At 39.7% G+C, this 21,847-nt stretch overlaps 1 protein-coding gene across 3 annotated transcripts in view; it reads left to right on the forward strand.

The window, feature by feature from the left end:
* The window catches only part of grm3 (glutamate receptor, metabotropic 3), a 41,425-nt gene that overhangs the window by 3,343 nt on the left and 16,235 nt on the right, over window positions 1–21,847 (forward strand). For 2 of the 3 annotated variants that reach the window (XM_085461664.1, XM_085461663.1), the window contains 4 exons: window positions 128–198; window positions 6,245–6,304; window positions 14,982–15,533; window positions 16,615–16,758. In XM_085461664.1, coding sequence (XP_085317790.1) covers window positions 15,222–15,533; window positions 16,615–16,758 — 456 coding nt within the window. In that variant the 5' untranslated portion in view covers window positions 128–198; window positions 6,245–6,304; window positions 14,982–15,221. The remainder of the gene's footprint in view (window positions 1–127; window positions 199–6,244; window positions 6,305–14,981; window positions 15,534–16,614; window positions 16,759–21,847) is intronic. The other variant, XM_085461665.1, reaches the window with a different exon arrangement.

Here is a 21,847-nt window from a genome sequence, read left to right on the forward strand (position 1 = left end):
GCATAAATGAAATTAACATCACACGAGATTGTATTTTCACAATTGTTATACTGATGTGAAATCATGACTTTTCCTCTTTTGTTCTGTTCTTTCTCTTTCTGGTTTCTTGTGTTCATCAACACTGAAGATGAGGGGATGAAAACATGGAATCTAATCTCAGTGTAAAGCCAAGACGAGTCTAACACAGTAAGCAGACAGGTAGGTTAAAAATGACAGTGACTTGTTTCATGCAAAAAACAAATGAACCACTTTGATGAACAAATATGGACATGAACTATGTTCTGCTTCTGCTTGTCAGTCTGCTCCATGTGTGTTATCCTGCATGGACATGTAGGTTAACAGCTGCCTCTAAGTTGCTATAAGTATGAATGGCTATTTGTCCCTATGGGATGAATTTATGACCAACCAGTGGCATCACCACGCATTAAAAGAATAAGCGAGTGTCTATTGAAGTAATTAAATGCAATAATTTGCTGCTCACCATCAGCCCGATATTTTGTTAAAGTAGGTATCATTCCATGAAGCCATATTTGCATTCAGCTTTATGTACTATACCATCATAATAAGACAGCACTATCACTTTCATGGCAGCTTCATCACAGAAACAAACAAACAAAAACACACATGGAAGTTTGTTCCAAATGAATAGATCTCTAGTTTCCCCACTTTTAAATCTGCACATTGCCAACTTGCCACATCGACGTCTGGCTTCACCTACTTGATTGTCTTGTTGTTGTTGTTTAAACATGATATTTAGGAGTTTGGCTGTACCAAGGACTGATAATTTGAATATCACTCCTACACTGACTTCCAAAAGCCAGCATGTCGAAATTTTACAAAATATTTATTTGGCATATTTTTTGTCTGTAAGACGGTTATTGACCAATAAAAGTGATGGGACATAATGCTTATAACAGTGACCTAAATTAAGGAATCCTAGAAAGCAGGAGAAGGCATCATAGAGAAAAAGTTACACTGGCATATTTGTATAAAGATTCTGGTTTTCTAGCATGTATCATTTTGGGGTTTTGTTTTTGTTTTTTTGTTAAATGGTTTCATTTTGAGGATAATTGCTGTTTTTAGTGATTCCATGTAGGGAGTAGTCATTAACACAAAAAATAGGTCCTTCATCCATTCTCGGAGGCCTCCTGAAGTTCTTTCTTTGAAGGTCTTTCCAGTTTTATCATTTTTTTCTTTATAGAAACACTGTTGCTGTGCTCAACATGATCCTTTCACTGTTATGCTCCAGTGAGGAAACAGGGAAGTGTTTGGAAATCACTCCTGCTTCCCACAGCTCACCACTCATCATTAACTACAGTCACAGCATACACTGAGCTGCGCACACACTTACCAGCATCCACGTGTATACACTGCGTGCACTGACATCCCTTTTTCACTACATGCACACATGCATACATACGCGCAGGGGATGAGGCAGTGAGCGAAAGGGCAGTGGGATGTACAGCTGTGATGGTGTGTCTCAGAGAGAGATCAGACTTGTTAATAAATTATGATCTTGAGCAGGGAAACTGTGTGTGTGAGAGAATGTGTGAAATGCATAGTGAGGGGTGGCTTCCTGGTCATGCAATAGCGGCTATCGATACAAAACAAAAGTTACATGGTGCAGATGTCGTGACATTTCCAGATGTTTTATTGCTGGATTACAACCTTTTTCATCTGATGCCAATTAAAGGTTGTTTTAACTGATAGCTGATAATACACAGCGTAATAACAAGATGAAGATCCAGAACTGGGTTAGTGTTTGGAATGGGCAATTTGAAAATGGAAAAACAGCAGTACAAGTCATTATGTATGTTAATGTTAGTGTTTTATATTCCCTTTGGTAGTGTGATAGTGGCATGCAACTGAGTTTTTTATTACTTCTGTCTGTGAATATGTGATTTAAAATGGAGGGCATTCAGCTAACGGCTTTATCCCTGTTTTAACTAAACCTGTGAGGAGCACACACAGTGTCAGTTTTCTTCTTTATCTCATGTCACTGGTCAGCAGTGTTTTATAAACTGGGATAGGTAAATGACTACTGCGTGAAATACCAAGTGGTTCTGCTTTCATTTTTTATGTCATAACCAGGCAAAACTTCCTGTCACACACAGAATTGTCCAGTACTGTAAAGCGTCTCAGGTCTTGGTCACATTACAGCCATAGTAACCTTTCCTCCCCTGTTGCATCAGGTATAGTAACTACATTGTTCATACAGTATTCACCCATATTGCTCAAGTCAAACTCTCTCTATCCGACCACTCAGCGTTTCCTTGCTCACTGCTGTGCGGGCATCTGGCACACACCTGGGAACTGCATGAGAGCTGTGAATGTCATTGTGAAGTTATCAATAAATAATAGTAGGTACAGCATAGTGCCATAAGTTGAAAATGTCCTTTGGACAATTGTGAATTTAGATTTAATTTTAAATGTATTAGATAAATGTCTTCTGCAAAGCACAACGACTGAAAACAAGTATTACAACAGTGGCAGCCACTTCATTAGGTACACCTCTTCAGCCACTCGTGAATGCAGACACAATATCCAATCAGGCAATAACATGGCAGCAATGCAAAGCATTTAGGCATGTGGGCTTAGTCAAGATGACATAGTGAAGTTCAAACCAAGCGTCAGCATGGGAAAGAAAAGTGAGTTAAGTGAGTTGAATGAGGCATGGTTGTTGGTGCCAGATCGGAGTATTTCAGAAAATGCTGATCTACTGGGATTTTCCCACATAACCATCTCTAGGTTTTACAAAGAAAAGAAAAACTATCCAGTGAGCAGCAGTTCTCGTGATGAAAATGCCTTGTTGATGCTAGAGGTCAGAGGAGAATGGCCAGACTGTGCTGAGCTGATAGGACAGCAACAGCAACTCATATAACTTCTAACTGAAACCAAGCTACACAGAAATGCCTCTCTGACCACACAACGTATCGATCCTTAAAGCAGATGAGCTACAGCAGCAGAAGACTTCACCGGATACCGCTCCTGTCAGCTAAGAACTGAGGCTTTAATTTGCATGGGCGCACCAAAATTAAATAAAAAATGTTGCCTGATATGATGAGTCTTGATCTCTGCTGGATGAAAATCTCAGAGGAATGTTTCCAGCACCAAATTAAGGCTGTTTTGCAAGCCAAAGGGGATCCAAGACCACAAGGAGCAAGGTGTACCTAAAGTGGTCTGTGTGCGTATGCTTTATGGTTGTTGCCTAAAAGTCAGCTTGTTTTATAGCTTTTATAATTTCTCACATATGACCCAATAAACTTAATGTTGCACTAAGTACTTAAAAATTCTCACTTCAGGTCTTATTTATATACATTTGTGCATATACGCTTTTAGTGGGTATGCATTTGTTTTGGGGGTTTTTTTTGTCTTGTTTGATATTGATAGTCACTCATAGTAAAAAAGTAAAAATAAAATCCTCCCTTGCTTTAAAACATAAACATTATTATAATATTCACAAGTCAGAAAGACGAAACTGAGCTTTTTAATATAGTTAAATAAAGACTTCCTGTTTAAATTCAGTCGACTGAACTTTTTGTGCTGATGTGGGAACAATGAATTTTACAATTACAGTGATGAGGATTCCAGGGCTAATGTGGGAGGGCAAATCATAAACTTAGTACATAATTTAAATTCTAATAATTAGTGAGGAATGTCAGCGGTAATTGGTTTTTGCACATAACCACCTAACCGAAATCAAGCAAAGCCAACCAACATTTGGTCCTATCTGAAAGGCTTTTGTCTCTGTCCAACTCAATTAAATGTACTCTTCTAACAGCCTCAGATAGCTTATACTGTGGTCAACACTCCATTACTCTCTACCTGTCTATTAAAGCTCTGTGCACCTCATGTATCGACCATGCTGAGGACAGAGTTGCAAGCTGTGTGAACATGAATTAAGTAGGGTACCACAAGATCTGTGCCATGGTGAGTTAGACTGATGCGTCATGATGTCTCACAGGGTCATTACATGACAGTTAAGTTGATAGATGCAATCCACTGAGGAGTAATTCTACTTCTGACAGGTCCACTGCCTTCTATAGTGATAAACTGCAGGTCTGATGGATGCTTTCACACATTTCGCCACCCTTTTCTGTTTTTAGGTTGAACAGACATTCTTTAATGTTTAAATCATGCAGTCAGACGTGCTGGAGATCACAAAACCCAGGGAATGCACACATGCAGAGACATCTGACTGAAACTTAGTGGGAAAGGATAAAATATTAATCGATTTTCAACACAATGTAGAATAATTTCTAAATTGTTTTTGTGTTATTTTTGTCAATTAAATGTAAAAGTTTCTCAGATGTTGGGTGACGTTGCTCTTTCTTTGCCATCAGCTGTCAACAACTCAAACATGTTGGAGTTACGGTGATAAAACAGAGGAAAAACAGAGACAAATGTGCATATTTTATATGTTTGAACACCTTGTTTAACATTGTAACTTGACACGAGACTCGAACAAAGCGGAGTTGAAATGAAATTAAAACTATTAATACAATTTCTGTCACTTAATGCATTTTCATGGTTAAGTTCAAACCATTTTGGAGGTCTCGCTGTACCGCAACTTACAAAAAACAGAGCGCTAAGTACTCCCACTGCAGACTTTTTGTGGTGCTCGAAGGTTAAAAGCTCTTTTAGTAGAGGATCCTTTTGGAGTACCCACTGCACATGAGAGCAGAGTCTAGCCTGTGTAGCTCTAAACGTGCTCTATACGGGTTAAACCTATTTTCATTTCAAATTTACTTTCAAGTATGTAACAGAAGGAGGATCATTCTATTATGAGAAACCAGAGTTCAGAGGGTGTGTGGTTAATATTTGCAATTCTCTAAGGTCCATTTCTATGTCATGTCTAACATGATACCACCTTTAACCTTGGACCCTAATGGAGGTCAGAAATATACCGATTGATCAATACAGGAAAGGCCGAGTTCAGTACCTGATTATTGATTTTAACTGGTAAATGGTAATAAAAGATGGCATAATAAGCAGAGCTATAAAATGCAAGTAAAATTTTTTAAGAACTTATTTATAAGACTTTTTTTTTAAAAAACATGTAGATTTATGCGCTAATACTAAAGGGTTGGAGGGTTGTGCATCATGTCTTGCTCGTTGTTTGGTTGTTGTATTTTGTGAGATGTTTCTGTCCTATTTATGGATCATCAGTCTTTCCTGCCTAAAAAGCACTTTGTAAATAATTAATGGTCACAGCCCATTGCACCCGTTACACTGTCAGAAGTCTAGGACACCAGTTCTACACTCATATGTACACGCACGCACGCATGCGCGCGCACACACACACACACACACACGCAGGTCATTGTTTTGTGAGTGGGAAAATAAAAAGTACACTTTTCACACAATTTGAAAAGGCTACACCGCACTCCGTCTTTAACAATTCATATACCTTGAATTCACATTCACTTAACAGTTGTAAGTACCACTGTTCTTACTTGGCCTTAAAAGATAAGAATGAGAAAGGAGAAAGAGATGGAAGGAGGCTGAAACACACAAAGCCACTGATGAATTAACTGATAAAGCTCTGACAGTGTGCACCGTCTTTAAAGGGGTCTGTTGTTCAGCACACAGCAGCAAAGCTTCTGATGCTACATCCATTCTCTTTCTCTTAAAAAGGAAAGAAAGAAAGACCTCACACACACACACACACACACACACACACACATACATACAGTGTCTTCTCATACTGTGAGATTCATGTCATTGGAGCAGCTTTCAGTTCTGTCAGATCTGTAATAGTCAGATAAACAGGCACATACACACACACACACACAGTCAGTGGAAACACACAGGTTGTGGGGCTATCTCTCCTCTCAGCGTACCATGGTCCATCGACCCTGCATGGCTGCTCTCAGCTGGATACGTGTCATCCACAGCAGCCCTGCCTGTTAGGGAGAGAGTGAGGGCTGTGGTGGGTGTAAGGGAGGTGGAAATAAATAGGAAGAGTGGAGCACCAGCAAAGGAGGGGGGTGGAGGAAGGGATGCAGGGAAGCTGCTTTGGAGCAACCAGAGGATGTAACATGAGAAGCAAAAGAGGAGTGTGGTTTGACTTGAGCAGGGTCAGAGGTGAAATAGGGTTGTCTGTCAGATGTTACTCTGCATCATAGCTCCCAAGGAGAAGGGTCAGTAGTCTTCCTGCTCTCTCTTTTTAGTCAACAGTGCTGTTATTTTCTGCCTGTTCTTTACTCATCTCAAGTATCCCCCCCCCATATCTCTCTAATAGGGCTCTTTGATGATGTTGCTATGTGCCAGCTGGTGTCTTCTCCCATCCTTTTCAATTCAGGTAAGGCAGTTAATAGCTGTGTGTGCCTATCTAATGCAAAGGTAGATGTCTGCATGTCAGTCTGTGAATTAACTGTAAAAAAGAGGTCGTGGTTTTACAGGAAGCAGACATCCTGTTTATTTTTGTTTGTTTGTTTGTTTGTTTGGGCAGATTCTCCCTTGCTTAAAGTCACAGCACATAGCAGCACATAGTGCACATAGCAACAAACCACAACAAACCAAAAAAATGTTTGCTTTAAATTTTGTGCGGGTGCATCTTATTTCTCAAGAATAAACAAGTAAAATGTGTGTTGGTAGTAGTTTGGTAAGTTTGTTACCTTGGACTTAGTTTGGTGTCAAATGATACTTTTGTTTGTTTGTTTTGTTTGGTCATGCTTAAATATGGAGCAGATGGGATAGACAGCATTTTGATGTGCACTTTCATGGGCCTAATTAGGGGTTTAATCATTCAGAAACAAAAATTTAATCAACAGTCTTTGTCACATTTCGATGTGCCAATTTCATGACATTCCATCCAGGCGAAGGGCACACTGGATGTACAATGCAACTGATTGGATTTCACTTTTACTTTACAATCAATCCTCAAATGTCAAAGTATGTCTTTGGAGAAATGTTACATTCCCAAAGAATGGCACCATGCAGTACAGAAGAAAGAAAGGAAAAAAGCTGTTAACCACTAATGTGGCAAAGGGTGTGTTTTGTGATGTAGCAGTAGTGAGAGTTATTTCATTCTCTATAAAGATTAGTACCAGTTTGTTTTCCTGCCACACCAAAAAAACAAGCTGGGGTCAAAACTACTCAGCGTTTTAAATAAGTATTTTTAATACAGCCTCTGTCACTGCTCTGCATGAAAAACCCAAGGCTTATTGTCCTGTACTTTAACCTCCTTGGAAACATTTTCAGTAATGGAAAAGGGGACAAAAAGATTTTCTGTTACACAGTGTGTGTTCCACTTGCACAGTTGCTCTTGAGAAAGGAAGCTGGGTTTGGGAACTTTCCAAGAGGTTATAATGAAGCAAACATTCAATTTCAGCGGACACCATGAGATAGTGTAAAAGTGCTGGGAGATATTGTTTGACACATTTCTGGGACGTTGACCTCAAGAGCTGCCAATTATAACAAAGCATGGTTTCAAAGGAGTGCATTGGAGGAACTCTTAGAGTTCTAGCTCCATAAATATACAATTTTAAACTCAACAACACACATCCATAAGCATGCGTTTACACCAAGACACCCTCAAAACAAACACATAGCCAGATCTGCAGCCTTCTTGCAGTGTTGTACTCAAAACTAATCTCATGACAGTGTTCTCTTTTTTTTAGACTCAATAATATAATTACTAATAATGATATTATTATTATTATTATTATTATTATTATCATCATCAACTTTAATTTTTGGAGGCTATATTTATAGGGACTCCAGCTTTTTCAGGGGAATACTGGAAATCATTCAAGGAGGATCTTTTTTTTTCTCCACTACAGACAAACATCAAGGATGCGTGACGGTTTTGAGAATTGATATAAATCTTTCATTGACACCATCAATGTCATCCCCCATGTCCCTCCAAAATATAGAAATTACGTGGAATTAAATATCCATGTCAGGTAATCTCCTGTCAGAATTTGACAGGAACATCACAGTTATATAAATAATATATGCCCATATAAATGATATAAATTTTACAGTTCAAATTATGTATTAGTACTCCTGCCTTGCCTACAGTAAGAATTTATTATGTATCATATAACCTGATTTTGTGTGTCCTTTACGTGCTTCCTGACCACACTCATTCAGATCTCTGTTGGTTGATGCACAAGGAAGCTAAGACATAGAAATAGTCTGCTTTTAGGTCAACCCCTCAGAGAAGCAGAGGTGTGTGTTTGTGCATGTGTGTGTGCACGTGTGTGGGCGGGTGTTTGTCTGGGTGTGTGCGTTCGTCTGTATGTGTGTGATATTACAGAGCAGAGTAGTAAAGGTATGGCAGCCGCCTGAAGAAAAATTTGAGCTGCCTGCATCTAAGAGAAGCTTTCATCCTCCTACCTGCCCACTAAAGAGGGGAGACTTACTCTTTCACTTTCTCTTACACATGTGCGCGTGCACACACACGCACACATAAACACACACAGATAAAGTAGGAATCAAGAGAAGTTTTACCATGAGCTTGCTCCTTGGTCTAGATTGATTTTTCTAGTCACAACGTCAACCTCCAGCTTCTGTCTTATCTCTCCCGAGGATTGCAGGAGAGGCACAAGTGGCAGAATTCAAAAGAAGTGAGCTATGTCTTACTCAAGCCTTGTGAGTGACTTTTTAGTACCCAAACGCAAACTCAACAACACAGAGAGAATGAGGGAGGCTAACGGGATTGCTTCTTGGGGTTGACAACATTTCTGGCTAAGATCAGACATCCTGGTGATGGGGTCAAGGTGTGTGTGCACACAAAATTCTGTTTGTTTGCTTGCATTTATTAATTTACTGATGGGTAATTTCACTGCATTTGAAGGGGAAAAAACATTAGATCTTATATATCTTTTAATTATACCTTCAAAACAATTGCTGTGGACTAAATAGACATCAGCAATATAATCTGGCACTTTGACAAGTCAGCAAAGCAACAGCCTGGTGAGTGTATAAGTTGAACAAATAAACAAGTGCTCTACACTCATGGCCACTGCATTAGGTACACCTGTCCCACTGCTTGTTACCATAAATAGCTTATTAATCAGTGGCAGCAACCCAGTGTATTAAAATCATGAGGACCTCCTGAAGTTCAATCCAAGTATTAAAATGGGGAAGTAAGGTAATTTTAGTGACTTTAAACATGACATGGTCTTGGTACTTCAAAAACTAGTGATTTAGGGATTCTTCCATGCAAGCATCTCCAAGCTTTACAAAGAATTATTAGAAGAAGAGAAAATATCCATTAAGCAGCAGTTCTCAGGTTAAAAATGCCTTGTTGTACCAGAGGTCAGAGGACAATGGCCAGACTGCCCTGTTAGGTAACCAACAGCACCAGATGACCACACCGGGTGCCACTTCTGTTAGCTAACAACAGGAATATGAGGGTATAATTTGCACCTGCAAATGTAATGGTGCAGGGGATATTGTCTTGACACGCTTTGCGACCTTTACTACCCACTGAGTTTGATTTAAATGACACAGTCCACTTGATCGTTGCCAACCAATGTTCATTATGACCTTTATGACCACAGTGTTATCCTAATGGCTGTTTCCAGCAGGACAACCTCCCATGTGACAAAGCTCAGACCATCTCAGACTGGTTTCCTAAACAAGACAGTGAGATACTCAAAGGGCCTCTACGGTCACCAGATCTCAAACCAACAGAGCACCTTTGGATGCTGTAGAGCAGGCGATTCACATCACTGATGTGTGGCTGACAAATATACTGCAACTTCATAAAGCGGTCAGGTCAATATGGACCTAAAAATGTTTCCAGCACCTTGCTGAATCTATGCCAAAAAGACTTAGGACAGTTCTGAATGCAAAAGGGGGTCCAACCTGCTAGTAGCACATACCACCTCATAAGGTGTACCTAATAAAGTGGCAGGTGAGTGTAATTTATTTAAGGCATGTAAGGTTTTTTTGACAGTCTTGTATTTCCAAATTGTGCTACCAACACATCAAGAATCCTGTAACCTGTATCCTGTTGATACCTTTATGTGTCCATGAGCAAATTATCTGTTACTTTAAACACTTTACACATTTTTAAGTGAACAAATCGGTCTTTTTGTTCAATTGAAGAATTCCAGGGAAGTCTTCTTGAGGTCGTACCTTCTGCAACACTTGCATTATGCAATCATAAACTGCCAGCTTGTTCTGGGACAATGTATGCTTTTTAAGATTCTTCACAAGGATCTAGGTTTGTTGAAATAACTTTCTAAGTATTTTTTTAGGTGTTTTAGCCATAAATCATCATAAAAAGCATACATTGATTATCCCTTCAAAGTAATTTGCATTTAGCTAGTAAGTAAGTAAGTAACCAAGTAAGCATAATTTCTTTTTACTGATGTGTAGTATTGTTTCACATGGGTCTTGGGAAGATTAAAGTGCTCTGATGCAAAATATAAATTCAAGCCCCTCTCAAATGAAGTTAAAAAAATATCTGATATAAAACACAAGCCGCTAGACCAGCCTCCTAAAAGCAGGACAAGTTTTGTCTCATTAGCCTACTCTTGCATGCATTATTGCTAACTTACACATGCTAGGTCTTAATAAATAGAGCAGCTAACATTTGCAGTGACCTTGTTCCCATGTGCCTATACTGTTAGAACCTATCAGAATGCACCAGCATTAGTCAATAAACCAGCGGACCTCAAATATACAGGCGCTTACACTAGCACAGATTTGTAATATCCCCCAAGACTGGATATTAGAAAAAAATGCAGACTTCAGACCCAGAAGCTACCTCCATCATTTAAATAAAGCCTAAATTTGCTAGCGTCATTTTGTAAACACCTTCGCTGTAATCCTTTGCTGTTCTTGCTGCCATGACAGTCTGACAGCTGAAGACTTACTAAACACGATGCCCGTAGAATGCATGCTATCCATGCAAAAAGAAGGCCGCAGTGGAGCGACTATGCTTGGATCGTACGGCGCTACACAAACCTATACCCACTCCCAGGGTATGCTTGATCATCTAAATAAAACTGGTTTGTGAATTAATCATGTTTCTTGTTCATGATGTTTAAGGATTGGCCGAAAGATTTGGCAGTAGCAAAAAACTATTCATCTTACAGATGATACTTGGAATACTGGGACGACTAAATAACATCGTTGCGAGATAGCGAAACAGTATCATTTCAATCTGTTAGAAAGTTCAAGGTCAACATTATTTTCATTCAAATTAGTCACACAATCACATTTTTATGGCCTGACTGCCTTAAGACAAAGGACACAGGCAATGGGCAAGATAGTACAAAAACATAAAATGCACTGCTGGTGGTAAGGTTTGGATCTGTTTGTTTGGTCTAATCATTATGAAGTTAGACCAAACCATTCTTGCTACTAACTTTGTGGTTCTTTCAGGCAGCCATCCTAAGCTGTCAGTTTGCCAAACCACACTACGAATAAGCCTGTCAAGACACTCCCGATGGCACTCCATTAAAAGTACACAAGATACTCATGCCAAAATTCTTGAAACCCTCGGAATACAATCTCTGCTGTGCCTTATTGAATGCAGTTAATGTGGAGCAACAATGTGAGGGTGTCTGTGATGTGTAAACCTAGAAATCTAAAACTGTCCACAAGAGATGACCAACTGATGGAAATAAGAATATGATTTTCTTTGATCTTTCTAAATGATTTCTTTTGTTTTATTGATATTTGGGGAGAGGTTTTTCTCTTTACGCTATATGGTTAGGTCTTCCACTTGCTCTCTATAGTGCCTCTCACCACTGTTGCTTATTAGTCTCATCTCTGTGGCGTCATCTGCAAATTTTATGATTCTGTTGTTGTCATATTTGGCAACACATTTCTGTGTAAACAGACTGTACTCTAGGGGACTCAGAAAGCAGCCCTAAGGCATGCATTGTAGATGAGAATGGTTTACCTATTCTCACAGTCTAGGAACTGCTTCCCAGAAAATTGTATTGAAAGCAAATCTGTAATCAATAAACAGAAATGTAATTTATGTATTTTTGATTTCAAGGTGTACTAAAGCAGTGTGCAAGGAAATGATATAGCATCACCTGGAACAGTAGGTAAATAACATAATAAATAATGTGTGGAGGATAGCAGCAATGCAAGAAAATCTGAGTCCTAATCCTTTGAGAAGTTTTAAGATCTGTTTCTGTCACCTGTAGACCAGCCCCATTGGGTGGGCTCTGGGGTGCTTGTTGTGAGCGTTAAAATTAGTATAAAAATTGCTCAACTCATCTGGGAGAGAGGCACAGATGTTGATAGCTACACTAGGTTTTGATAGACCTGGATATTTGGTAATGTTTCTTGTTTCTTGATTTAAAATTAGTGGTAAATTCTGTCCAAATACACACACACACACACATACATTTGCACACGTATCAAATGCTGTTGTTGGGTAAGAACGAGTAGCACTGGAATATGGATATTCACAAAGAATTTAAGATAGTCACTGACCATTCCACTAACTTTGAAAAAATTGTAGCCCTGGGGCCCATGCTGCTTTAATGTGGCCTTGGCATTGTCCTCACAGTCGGCTGCAAGCATTTCACTTTCTGCTTGCAGGCATGAAGCAAGAGCACTGACAGGTAGTTGGATTTCCCAAAGTAAGGCGAGGTTTTTGCCTCTGGTTATGCAGGTGAAATGCAGAAAAAGTTCTGGTAGCACAGATTTTAAGTTACAGAAGTCAGAATATCTCCTGTGTGACAATGGCTCCATACAGATCATTCAGTGCCTCTGCAGCAACATCTCACAAAGGGGATTATCTTAGAGGTAGAATAACCTGCGCCTTTTTCTTAAGCTGTTTCAGAAGTGGAAGGCCATAGTACAAGACTAGTTAAATTAAGCAGACAGTGACCTGTCAGTAAAGAACCCTGAACAGAACAGAACACACAAAGGCTCTTTGTATCCTTTGAGAACTGGTTCAGATGTGAGGTTCAGTCCCCTTTTTCCTTGAGCACTGCATGTTGGCATGAAATCAGCCATTCGTTTTGTGGAATAGCAGTGACATATGAAATGAAAACAAGTGAGTGAGAGCATCCCACAACCTCCTCCCACCCTGTTGGATTCCTCCAGCAGCATGGCTGTGTGTTGTTATTTTAAAACCAGCATGCTGATGTTTAGGAGTTCTATACCATACTAAACAAGTTACTTTTGAGTGTTTGTCATATGAACATTTGTTAAGTAGATTAAATACTAATCAAAGGTATCATAGTGCTTCCTCTGGAAAAAATAAAAAAAGAACATTACATTGTGAAATTTTATATCAATTAATCCACTAGTTCAGACTATTCATTTTCCAAAAATGTCAACCTCAAAGGGAGAAGCACTAGTTAATTTCTACTAGCACTAGGGAAATCCATCCAATAATTGTAAAGGCCTTTCACTTTTGATAGAATTCAGTGTTCTCTATACTTCTGATATCATACATCATTTTGTACTGGTGACATGTGACAACATCTGCCATAAAGATTTAGAAACAAAAGCAATTCATCAGCAACTTAATGTGTTTTGTTGTGGTTAAAAGAAACAACACTGACTATTAACTAACTGTAAACTGTGGTAAAGGTTTTGCTGACCTACCAAGTCAGTGCCACCTGCCGTTTTTCCTATCACAATGGCTACTGTATGAGCTTTTTCACTTGATCTTGAAACATAAAATATGTTGTTTTGGACATTTGCTGGAAAAAAATTGCTTTCCCACACACCCGAGGGAGGTTGGTAAGCAAAAATTGATGATGAGTTACAAACAGTGTTTTTTATTGTGGAACGAACAGTTCCTTAATTGTCAGCTCCCTAACTCCATATATTCTGATGATCCCTAAAAAAGCTAGAGACATTGCCTAGCTGTAGGGAAGTTGATTTGCTCTATTACAGCACACTTGGCATACATTATTACATACTAAGATTTAAGATGACAAGATACCTTATCAATACCTGTTCTAAATGCAAAGGGCATAGTGATGCATTGTAATAGTACACATAATATATCTAGGTGCCGTTTCTTTACTTGTTAAAATACTGATCTCAGTACACTAACCTTAATGACTCCCAACAGATTATTTGCCTTGCAAATTCCCACAGCTCTGCACTTCAGCTTGCAATGCATGGATGCTGCTAAAGCTAAAGTATTTTTACAGGACAAAACCCCTCCAGAGCTACAGAAGCTCTTGTATATTTCTTACCTTTATACTCACATGGGTTGTACTGTCCAAACGTGTAAACTGCAAAATCTGTAGAGTACCGTCTTTAACATTTAGCTGATATATTTCATATATTTTAGGCCGGCTTTGACAAAAATGGAGGTGGAGCACATTAGTGAAGAAAACAGTCAAAACACAGCTTTAATTGAGTCGTAAGCTGAGTAAGTAGCATCAGCTGTTGTTGGCCTCATTGTTGTCAGACAGCTTCTTTCATGGTAAAATGCATTCAGCCCTCACTCTGTAATTATGCAAGGGAGAGGGGGAGCAATAAATCTGATAACACACACACGCACACACATGCACACATATACTTAGGGGTATAAACTCATGGACAAGCGGAGAATTGCTGGAACAGAGATGAGATTAGAGAAGCTTTTCTGATCTGTGGCATGAGAAGACTTGGCTCGTGTATCAACCAGCCATCTAAGCTGGCTTATCCTGATACAACCAGGAGCAGACACCCCACACACACACACATACGCGCGCGCACACATGTGCACACTTACAATAAGAAAGTTTACCGGGTGATGTAAGGGAGGAGGAGGTTGGAGAAGAGTGGGGTAAAATCTCCAAACAATTCCATATCCCTGTTAGTCATGGCCTTGCTTTGCCTGTAAAGCAGAAATGACTGAGCCCTTGTTAGCAGTGTCCCCAAACTCCACTAAAATGTCTACTTTGCTGTCTTTCTACTTCATTGTACCACAAAAAGTATTTCAGCTTTTAGATTTGCCCTGTGGCATGTGGACTGACAAACTTATATCCCACTCTTCTTCCCTCCTCTCTTTTCTCCTCCTCTCTTCTCCCTTCTTCTGCAAGCAGAACTGATGCCCAGATGGTGTGCCCCTCCATGTGTGGTCCAGTTCAGTTCTCCCTGACCGTTTCATGGGCCACAAAACAACCCAAGAATCCACGGCCGCTGCCTGACTCAACCCCACTGAGCACTGTCCACTTCACTTGTAACCCCTCACCCCTAACCTTAACCCTTAGCCCTTCGCTTCCCTCTGTCTCGCTCTCTGTCACACCTGTTCTTGCGTTCTGACAATCCTCTCTGAGCACAACATGGTGGCCCGCATTCCCTTTCTTGTTTTGGTCATGATGTGTCAAGGCGTTTTGCTCTCAGACCCACCCCAGTCACGTCGGGAGATCCGCATCGAGGGTGACCTGGTGCTCGGCGGCCTGTTTCCAGTGCATGAAAAAGGAGCTGGCATGGAGGAATGTGGCCGTGTTAATGAGGACAGAGGGATCCAGAGGCTGGAGGCCATGCTGTTTGCCATAGACAGAATCAACTCGGACAAAGCTTTGCTACCAGGGGTCTCCCTAGGGGTCCACATTCTTGATACCTGCTCCAGAGATACCTATGCACTTGAACAGGTGGGTGAAGATTGCCATTGTGCATCAATGGCAGATGATGAATCTAGACAGTGTACAAATGTAATTTTCTGCCATATGGTAGTTTTCCCACACACCTAAAATTTAGTCTCACTACCACAAAATTAGGTCGCATCATAATCATATCTTACATATGTAAGTCAAAGTCAGTTTAAAGGACATTAAAGGTAAACACATGACAGCACTGAAAGTAATCAAATCCCCACAAAAGCATATTGGTGAAATATCGGGATAATCCATGTGAATGCTGATGTAACGTTTTAGGTACAGCACAGTTAAAATCTAATTAGTTGTTTTGTGCTCCTGGGCGACTTGAACTTTTGCTATATTTTGTCTTTAAAAAGTTGCTCATCTAAGTAATTTTTGGCCTCAGAAGTTAAATGTGCAACGTTTCCATTTTAAATCGAGTAAAACTATAGGCTCTCATTAAAAGGTAATATTCAGGTGAAGTAAATGTACCTCAAAATTCTATTTTATTCACAAAGGAAAAAGGATATTGCCTTGAATGATAACAGCAAATCCGTGATGAGAAAGATAGATTGAAGCTATTTTCGATGGGGGAAATGAGCCAGATAAAAAGAAAGGATGGCACTTTCCCCTCAAGGATTGTTATCTTCCAAAAAATCTTCTTATTGCTGAGCTATTTAGGTATGATGCATCTAGTGATCTTACGCAATGAGCTCTGTGACTGATTGCATAAACCTTGAATTGTTGACATCTGGTTTCTCTAAACAGGTTGTGGATTTATAACTTGTTTCCCACAGCAGTTTAAATACAGTATAATCTGCCTTGGTCTCGTATGAGTTAATTTACAATTTGGACCCTGTACTGAAATGAATCAACCTCATGTGTGAAGCAATAGATTTTCATTGTCCTTAGAGAAGAGAGAAACTTTGCATTAAAAAATAACCTCAACGTTTTCAACTTTTATTTATGTAGCACATTCATTACAGCAAAAATACTTCAAAGGCTGATTAAGAATTAATAGAAAACATAGACCATATTGTACCCTACATGATCCATTACACTTGTTCTAAAATATCTGTGTCTCTGTGTTGCCCAGGCTCTGGAGTTCGTAAGAGCCTCTCTCACCAAGGTGGACGACACAGAGTTCATCTGTCCCGATGGATCATATGCTTTGCAGGACGACAGCCCGCTTGCAATCGCAGGAGTCATAGGAGGATCTTTTAGCAGTGTCTCTATACAGGTAACAAAAGTACAGAAGTAGTTATACAAACAACAATCACTGTGATCATCTACTTTTAACTTTCTCATTAAGTTTTTGCTTATTCTCCCGTGGCCAAGGGTTAAAGTGACATTTTCCATTTCTGCTGTTTTCATATTTATGTGACTGTGTATGTATGTGTATGTCTATTTCTTAGAATCAAGCTACATCGGTGTGCTCTTGTGTGTTTTCCCAGCCCGTGTAGCTCTTGTCATAGAACTATGTAATTTGCATAGTTTAGCATAAAACCTCCTTCTCCCTTACTCCTCTGTGACTGCACAAAAGCCTCCTCCTATCAGTCCTTAAATCCCTAATCTCTGAAACTGTCTCTCTGTCTTTTCTTTCTCACCCTGCCCTGTCTTTTTCTCTCTCTTCCGTTTTATATATTGCTTTTTTTTCTCCTCTAAATCTTTGCTCTCTCACTTCTCATAACTTCCTGCTTCCCTTTTTTTCCCTCCATATTTATATGCATTCTGAGGCATCCCTCCCGGCTATTTGGGGAGATCTCAGTGTATGCTGACCTCAGCCCCCTTCTTTTCCTCCTCCTCCTTCCTGGGGCAGCCATTGTTAACACATCTGCACTGCCTCTTGTCCTTCATCAGACATAATTATGCTTTGTTTTCTTGCGGCTCGTTTTTGTTGGCCTTTGTTGCTGGGTTTTTTTTATCGTTTTGTTTTGGGGTTTTTTTTTATCTAAACAGCAACCGTGTTTACAAGACCTGAACTGTGTGCTGTTTTGTGATCTAATGCCAGTGAAGCTAATCTAGCTACTCCTTCATGCCTTTGTACTTGGCCAGTCTGTCTGTGGCTTCCAAATGAAGTAATAGGGAATTATTTTATGTTTAACCATGCACAACTAAACTCCAGTGCCTTGAAGGCATTTACTTAGCGAGCATGATTCCTCCCCTCTACTCATTCATGTCTCTGTGTATATGTCTCTGTGTGTGCATGTGTGTGACTTGCATTCCGAGGAGAAAACCCACAGAACCCCTCCTCTGCACCATTTTTTCCGTCCTTTACTTTCATTTCTTTCCATATCCACATCCAGCCCATTCCTATGCATTTCTCCCTTCCCTCTCTCTCTCACAAGGGAAGAAGGCAGCTTTCGCTAACAGAGTAAACTCCCCGTGTCCCTACACACAGCCCTCTTAGGTAGCTGGTCATTGTTCAGTGGCAGGTAATGGAGCAATGCGGTTACATTTTGCAGCGTGACCTTCCGTGACATTTAAGTCTAGTGCCATCTTAAACCCATAAAACCTGCCTGCAGAACTATAAGCAGCCATCAGTGCGTGCGTGCTTGTGTATGTCAGCGCAGGTGTTGGCGTAAGTGTCGGCCTGTTCTGGCGCACATCGGTGTATGTATGTGAGCGTGTGCTCTAATCTTCTGCATTATTAGTCTAATGAGATTCTGACATGTTGTCAAAACAGCTCATCAGCTGAGCTATGAATGAAATATAGAAAAGCACAGACTGATGCACTCTAACAGGATTAAACTGAGGCGGGAACAGAATGGCTGTGTAGTTTGTGTTTATTTGTGGGTGCCTGTGCATGTTTGATTGTGTATGTTTACATGCCTTTGTGAGCGCGAGGATGTCTTCCAGTCGTATCTCTACTGTTTGTGTGACACCTGTGATTGAAACTGCAATAAACAGAACATGACCATAGCCCAATCAATAGTAAAAGGGAATGCAATATAGACGCTACTAGAGCTCAGGCACCCGTCACTAATAAATGATTCACCATGTGCATATGTACTTGCTGTGTTTTCTTTTATTTTCATGTTACGCAAGAAGCAACTTCTACAAGCAGAGATCTTCAATATATGTTGCCATTTTCCATATGGAAAAAAAAAATCTTTTCTCAGCTTTTATTAAAAATATTTGATTAAGTGCCTTGCAGTCAAAGGTTAAAGATCACTTGAAACAGATAAACACTTACACCAACTTTAAATAACTAAGCGCAAGAAGCTTTAGCAGTTTCAAACTGATGCTATCGTTTTTATATATTTCAACCCCATAAACATTCCTTGTGCTGATTCTCAGTTCCACTTTGTTTTAACTTTACCATTCCCTTTCTTCTGCCAAGCCTTGGTACAGCCCTTCATTTTATCCGCTGTTTGTCCTGTGAAAAGCAAAACACACCTTCCTGTGGAAGTTCTGCTTCCATACGAATTAAACGTGTAAGTAGCAGCCAAGTGGTGCTTATCAAATACACCTGATTAACTGAGCACCATCAAATGTAACCACATCTTTAATCTATACCTCTGCTTTCTAAAATGGCTATGGCAACACAGCTTAAGTTTGCTAAATGGAAAAAACAAACACAGCACATCAGCATAAACGCCTCATACCAACTGTCAAGCACGGTGGTGGAGGAGTGATGATTTGGGCTTTTTTTTACAGCCACAGGACCTGGACACCTCATAGTCATGGAGTAAAACATGAGGTCCTCTGTGTACCATTTCATTTTAGAAATATATATTTTAACTCAAAAGTACAATTTTTAAATTTAACCCTAACCCTTGTGCGTGTTTTTTATTTTGACAGCGAATGCGCACCTGCGGACCACTTATGTGCACCCCTGGTTATTTAGCTCATCATATCGCAGCCACAGAAATTATTTTGTCCATGAAACCATAAAGCTGCACTTTCTTTTTGCCTTATAGTCAGATTTGTCATAACTTTTCCGTTTTGTGGTAAGCTTTTCTTTGGCTGTCACTTCTTCACCCTGACCTGTCTTATTTGGCTCAGCAGAATTGAAATATAAATCCTGCTGCTTTTACACACGCACTCACATAAGCTCAGCGATTCTCTGCGCGATCAACCTCTCACATGTTTAAGCTTGCTGCGGGAGATTTCACTTGTCATGTTTGCGTAGTAAGCTAACGATTAATAAGACGATGTCAGAGGAATTGGTGCGCAAATTATCATCACTCACCAATCAGTGCTGTCGCTCTCTATACACAGTTCACGCAATTGCAAAGTGAAAGCAAAAAACAAGCGCAAATTCGAACGCGATTTCAATATGTCACATATTGACAGTGGCTCACCGATGCCAATGACATAATTACCCAGCTACATTTCCGAAAGAATGCAAAAGCATTGACATATATTTTTCCTTCCTACGATAGGCCGACGGGCAGGGCAGAGATAGATTTTGGTAGCCCGACTGGAAAAATCTCTAGCCCCAGGACGTCGGGCTAGCGATTTTGCGAGCCCTGTATCTGATTGAGGAATCACTCATCTTTGGAAAAGAGAGTTTATTACAGAGAAATGGCTCTTTCCAAAATAAAAGCTATACTATACGCTTCTTCTGGGCTATATTCTCAGCAGCATATTAAACATATCAGGTCCCCATAAGGCGAATCCTGTGCTAACGGCTGTCTAAATGACTCGGGTAAAGTTTGTAACATGCATGCTTGTTGTTTTTGTCTTTGCACTAGGATGATGTTGGCGTAAATGTGCAGTCATATTCGTTGTGTTCCCACTAGTGCTTTCAGGTTAACCTTGTTAAAATGACCTTAACGCCACAACACGGCAAATCTCCGTTAGACGGCCAACACTTAACGAGCTAACTGCGCTAACACACTAGCTCCCACCCATGTAATTGAGCATTGCGTGGCACATCCAACATACTGTTTTACTTTAGTCCATGAGCGCTTACCTTCAGGGTCATACGTCACATGAAAACCAAAATAATTCCAAACGCCAGATCTGAATGAGGGTGGGGGAGGTTCAATTTGCCATATATATATATATATATATATATATATATATATATATATATATACACACATACATATATATGTATATATATATATATATATATATATATATATATTAGGGGTGCAACAATACACCAAATTCACGGTTCGGTTCGATACTTTGGTGTCACGGTTTGATATTTTTTCGGTACAAAAAAAATTTTCATGCCTTTTTAATTTGTCATTTATTAAATTTTCACGGCACATTCCGCACCACATCTCTGTGCGTTCATCATTTGTTTGAAGCCAGCTCACCTCCTGCAACTACTTTTCCGAGAATACGTGCTTCTTTTGTGGTTCGGACTCCTTCTGACATTTCTTTGGAGGTGGAGGAACATCACAGTAATTGCTTAAAGGAGCTTCTTCGACATCTTTAAGAGTTCTAAACAAATGTCTGTCCTCCTCCTGAAAATCTTATGTATGCAAACACGCATTGCAACTTCTTATCTTGTGCCCGTTTTTTATTTTGACAGCGAATGCGCACCTGCGGACCACTTATGTGCAGCCCTGGTTATTTCGCTTGTCATATTGCAGCCACAGTCCATGAAACCATAAAGCTGCACTTTATTTTTGCCTTATAGCCTGATTTGTCATAACTTTTCCGTTTTGTGGTAAGCTTTTCTTTGGCTGTCACTTCTTCACCCTGACCTCCTTATTTCAGGAGGAGGACAGACATTTGTTTAGAACTCTTAAAGATGTCGAAGAAGCTCCTTTAAGCAATTACTGTAATGTTCCTCCACCTCCAAAGAAATGTCAGAAGGAGTCCGAACCACAAAAGAAGCACGTATCCTCGGAAAAGTAGTTGCAGGAGGTGAGCTGGCTTCAAACAAATGATGAACGCACAGAGATGTGGTGCGGAATGTGCCGTGAAAATTTAATAAACGACAAATTAAAAAGGCATGAACATTTTTTTTTGTATCAGAAAAATATCAAACCGTGACACCAAAGTATCGAACCGAACCGAACCGTGAATTTTGTGTATCGTTGCACCCCTAATATATATACATATATTCATGACAGAAACTAATAAAAGTTACTATAAATGTTAAGTTTGACATGTTTTGGCCCTTAATTTTTTTACTCTACCTTTCAGACATTGACTACATTCAGTCTAAGTGTCAAATCATTCCTAAAGAAAATACTTTTTATACTATCACCTAAAAAAATCATCAAGTTCATAGAGAATATTTTAATAAAATTCAGACTTATTAGATTGTATTCACACTGATCCATAAGAGTATAATCAGTCAATTCTAATTCAGCTCTGGATACATAACATTAAAAATATAATTTACAAAAAATTATGGG

Source organism: Copadichromis virginalis, linkage group LG7 (assembly GCF_057382275.1).
Source record: "Copadichromis virginalis isolate Kocher_CV1m ecotype Utaka linkage group LG7, C_Virginalis_male_GT1.1, whole genome shotgun sequence".
Classification (NCBI taxonomy): Eukaryota; Metazoa; Chordata; class Actinopteri; order Cichliformes; family Cichlidae; genus Copadichromis; species Copadichromis virginalis.